At 36.5% G+C, this 5,080-nt stretch overlaps 1 protein-coding gene across 1 annotated transcript; it reads right to left on the bottom strand.

Annotated features, from left to right (window-relative positions):
• Positions 1 to 1,662: 1,662 nt before the first annotated feature.
• Positions 1,663 to 3,737, bottom strand: LOC114530783. The gene is made up of 4 exons (XM_028552403.1): positions 3,003 to 3,737; positions 2,494 to 2,603; positions 2,228 to 2,397; positions 1,663 to 1,856 (listed from the first exon to the last, which is right to left on the bottom strand). Exons 1-4 carry the CDS (start codon positions 3,735 to 3,737, stop codon positions 1,663 to 1,665), a joined length of 1,209 nt encoding a protein of 402 aa, XP_028408204.1.
• Positions 3,738 to 5,080: the final 1,343 nt, after the last annotated feature.

The raw sequence follows: 5,080 nt of genomic DNA, 5'->3' as shown, positions 1-5,080 counted from the left end.
TTAGGCATTGTTACTCGAGTAAGAAAGTTAAGTCGCCTTCAAGAAATGTATCGTGATGCCTTAAAACAAGTGGAGTAAAACAACTGGCAGACTATCCCTACAGATATGGTCATAGGCTACTAATTATACTGTAGATACATGTAGCAACAATATTTAGTGATTTTCAGACAAAGAAGTGTATTCTTTATTTACAAGTTATACATATTGCATGGACGTTTAAGTAAGTCAACACACAATTTCTCAATTGGTAGTCGAGGTGCTTTGCACAATTTGTTGTGCTCCATAATTTGTTTCATTGGGGACCAACTTAATATTGGTTTTATTTTTATGGGAGGTTGTATAGCATGCCCCTCGCCATGCTCATTGAGCTGATACCACCAATGTTCTGGTAAGGCCAAACGAGTCAGGTCTTGGATAGAGTAGAGGGTAAATCCTTTATGGTCGCACTCGTCCCCTCTACCTCTTGAGCAGTATCGCCAGATGTCTAAATCCATAGACACATATACTGCTAATAATGATCTTGATTTCAAACCAGATGAGATGCTGTTGTAAAATTCTCGACTGGCGTGATGTAATCTTTGATCACTTGGTTTTGGTGGGTTTTCATATCCTCTAAAAAGTATTTAAAATATATTTTCAATGATGCCAGACAAGTACATACAAGTATATTACTATACACCATATATTTAGTGATCTATTCAGGTGCAATGATGTAAATGGTTTGCCTTAGCTTAAAGGGAGGTTACGGCAGCTTCTGCGCATCGGTTCTGCTCATAACGGAGGACTCCGCGATTTGAAAATTGCCCGAATTACACATATTTTGAATTTTTCTGAACATAAACGCTTGCTCATATTCATTTACAACTATAGCGAACCAAAATAGTGTTAAATATTCTGCCAGTACATGATATTTTTAAAAATCTAGCAGTTCAAAATGTAAACAAAGCGTTTGTTTACATTACGACTGTAACCCCCCTTTAAGAGTGTTTTCATGTTATGTATATACAAAACATATTACTTTATACTATTTATACTAGTGTATATAATAATAAATGACAATTACAATTATACCTTATCAGCTGTTCATTCAGATGGTTTTCAGGTTCCCATGTACAATTATCAATTGTCCAACCGTCCCATTTGATTAGATATTCATTATTCTAAAAAAATACGGAGCAGACATTGCTTTAACAACAAATATTAGGCCTATGTAATTTCCAATTAATTAGCGTATTTTATATTGAGTTGATTTGACACTTACATTGTTCATTCTTCGTCGATAAATAATCCTCTCAACCGTATAAATATCAGGAAGAGTCTTCCTTGGTCTTTTAGGCGCCGTATTGTTGTATAAAACAACAGACGAATAATTGTTTAACTGTGCGTAGTCCACGCGTTGAAGATTTCTTGTCGCCATGTTGAAATTTGAAACAGTTGATTTGGTTATCTCTTACATAGAGTTCACAGGGTTATCTGGAAACGCCACTGTACAAAATGTTTTACACATGACCGCAATAGTTGGCCATGACTCACTAAACCCCACACCCTGTTTTACATTAAAACAACCTTTATGGATAATTGTTGCAAATCAGCAATTATGAACACCAATTACCTATATTCAAACATACAAACATAAATATTATCATTATGCAGTAGTTTTCTTTATTCTGGCATTGTTATGTTTTGTTTTAGAAACAAAAATGCATTCTGAATGTCTTTAGGGGCAACATCTTCTGGTTGAGGAATTACTCTCTCACAGGCCTGTCTGAACTCAGGTTCCAAGAAATCGTCATTTATATCCAACACGCCAGACTCATTTCCAACTTCTTGTAGTTGTTCTTCTGAAACAACCCAACCTAAAGTGGACAGGGGACTATTTAAAAATAAAAATCAATCTTGGTTTGTACACATACCCCTTCAAGCAAAGGGCTTTTGCTGGAAACATTAATTTTTATTCCTGTTTCATACATAATGTAATATGTAACCTAATATTTATTTAAATAGGAAACAATTACACCACCTTGCTTGCAAGAGACTATTTTTATACACATTGTATTTTCCCCCTTATTCACCAAATGAAAAATATGAAGCCCCTACCAAGAATGAGTAACGGTAATGGGCTGAATTTTGCATTGCTATCCTAGGGATTTTTGCTCTGGCTATGCCAGTGGAAAAGGGAATCTCAATGATACTGCTAATTTTTGTTAATTTATTAAATTTGACTTACCACATTCCTCCATCTCATACTCCTGGGGAAAACCATACATATGATTTGGAATTCCTGCAGGTAATTCTGCATCTTTCTGTTTCTGGATGCGGTGTGTGTTCCAAATTGTGTCTTTAAATATGTCTAGCTGTTTCTGCATTAGGGGGATCATGAGAATGGCCAGAAGCATCCTGGGAAAGAAAATTAGTTCTAATAAATTTAATACAAAATATAATGTGATAAACATACTGTATATGGTAACAAAGTGACATCAGGGGTTCTTTCACCTGTGAGTGTCATTTTCTGGATTATAGTGGCCATCATTTTTTAGAACCAGTAAATGAACCTTGAAATATTTTTCAAGCCTCTCATGCAGTTCTTTCCACCACCGCTCAATCTAAGAAACAGTCATACAATAAGTTTTGTAGAAACACATAGCTTCGCAGAAACTAGAAAGGTTACACACATCCCATTCTCACAACACATGGATCGTTATATTTTTCAAAAATGGATCATAGGAACTTTGCCTAAATTTCGGTAATTCCCTGTCAACCACCCTACCCCAGCCATCAACATGGGGGCGGGGGGCTGTCATTGCAGACATCATTTTGAAACTTTATACGAGTCAGCCAAGTATAATTTCAATAATTATAGTGTCTGTCAAAGTAATGAATGATTAAAATAACGTTCAAATTTTATGCTGAAAAATATTTGGCTACCGATAAATCATCCCAGGGTGTATGGGGTGATGATATTAAATGGATCAATAGCCCATTATTTGGTGATAGACACTCACTTGATTAGACGTGGATGGTCCATACAGCACAGTGTCGCATGCATCTTCATCCCCATGGTTTCTTCTAAGGAAAGCATGCATAGTTGCCATCACTCCGGTCTCTGTCCCTTTGTCCAACCTCATAAAAGAGGAAATCAACGGTGACTCGTATAAATATTCCAAATACCAGCGGCCTATGAACTTAGGATCCGAATTGGTCACCCATATTCGCAACCATAGCAACTTTCTGGTTGCAGTGTCGATACAGCCATATACCGCCAATGGGAAAGTGCTGTTCTGATAGCCCATGAGCTTGTCATGGCCATCGAGTGAATGGACCCAGTTTGGGCCTTTGGTGGTGAAATGTCCTTTTTGTTTCTTTTTCTTAAATCCTGGAGCTCGATTATCCAAGCCTTCAGGATCAATATCGTACATTGCAGCGTGCACAAGATCTCTTGGAACCCTTAGATGACAATCTTGTCTGATCTTATGTAATGCACGGTAACCAAGTAGTTTTCCTGGACCATCAAGTTCTTCTGCTACTGCATTTCTCAGGGTTTCTACGGTCACGTATTTATCTTGATAATAGATATCAAAGTGACGAAGTCGTCTATCTAATGTGCGTATACTCCACGTATACTGCGGGAAATTTCTCTCAACAAAACTTATTATCTCTGTTCTTTTCAAACCCTGCTCAACAAAGCTTAAAAGGGAGCTCTTTAGTTCGTTGTCTTCTTGCCATGAACACAACGCCATTACGCCCATTCGCAGGTTGTAAAGCCTCGATGATATACCCGCAAATCTAACAAACACCTGTCGCACCCTGATATTGGGCTACCTGCAATGGCAGCGCTCGGCCAAGAACATTTTAAATTTACTTTTCATTTCATTTTAAATTTGATTTGTTTTTCATTTGGGTTTGATTTTTAATTTCATTTTAAAATTAAAAATATTTTCATTGATTTTTTATTTGAATTTCAATTGAACTTCCAATTAGCTTTTATTTTGATTTTAATTTACAATATTTTTACTTCAAAATAGTTTTTTAGACTCAAAAAAATGTAAAAAATGCGATGGCAGCGCTCGGCCACCATACACGTACACATACAGCACTCATATCGTTATAAAACAGGTTGTCAAACATGAAAGAATAAGATATAAATGCCGACCTTAAAACCTTTTATGGGTATATGTACATATACACACATATATACACACATATATAGGTTATATCGTTATGTTTCGCGCACGAATATATGAATATTACGTAATCAGCTATATATTATATGACGTCATATAAACTTCACTGGTATTATATTATAGCTCTATATATACGTATGCATCATAAACGTTATTGACGATATGTGCGTTATAGGCGTTATTGGTGTTATAGACGTATTGGCGTTATTGGTGTTATAGGCGTTATTGGTGTTATGAGCGTTATTGGTGTTATTGGCGTTATTTGCGTTGTTGGTGTGATTGACGTTATTGGTGTTATAGGCGTTATTGGCGTTATAGGTGTTATTGGCGTTATAGGCGTTATTGGTGTTATGAGCGTTATTGGTGTTATTGGTGTTATTGGCGTTATTTGCGTTATTGGTGTTATGAGCGTTATTGGCGTTATTTGCGTTGTTGGTGTTATTGACGTTATTGGTGTTATAGGCGTTGTTGGTGTTATAGGCGTTATTGGTGTTATTGGCGTTATTGGTGTTATTGGCGTTATTGGTGTTATTGGCGTTATAGGTGTTATTGGCGTTATTGGTGTTATTGGCGTTATAGGCGTTTTAGGCGTTATTGGTGTTATGAGCGTTATTGGTGTTATTGGCGTTATTTGCGTTGTTGGTGTTATTGACTTTATTGGTGTTATAGGCGTTATTGGTGTTATTGGTGTTATTGGCGTTATAGGTGTTATTGGCGTTATAGGCGTTATTGGTGTTATGAGCGTTATTGGTGTTATGAGCGTTATTGGTGTTATTGGCGTTATAGGCGTTATAGGCGTTATTTGCGTTATTGGTGTTATGAGCGTTATTGGTGTTATTGGCGTTATTTGCGTTGTTGGTGTTATTGACGTTATTGGTGTTATAGGCGTTATTGGTGTT

This window comes from Dendronephthya gigantea, unplaced genomic scaffold, assembly GCF_004324835.1.
Source record: "Dendronephthya gigantea isolate DGI-Jeju-01 unplaced genomic scaffold, DenGig_1.0 000066F, whole genome shotgun sequence".
In the NCBI taxonomy this organism is placed as follows: domain Eukaryota; kingdom Metazoa; phylum Cnidaria; class Anthozoa; order Malacalcyonacea; family Nephtheidae; genus Dendronephthya; species Dendronephthya gigantea.
The sequence above is the reverse complement of the archived record's forward strand: the minus strand, read 5'-3'. Positions and strand labels throughout refer to the sequence as shown.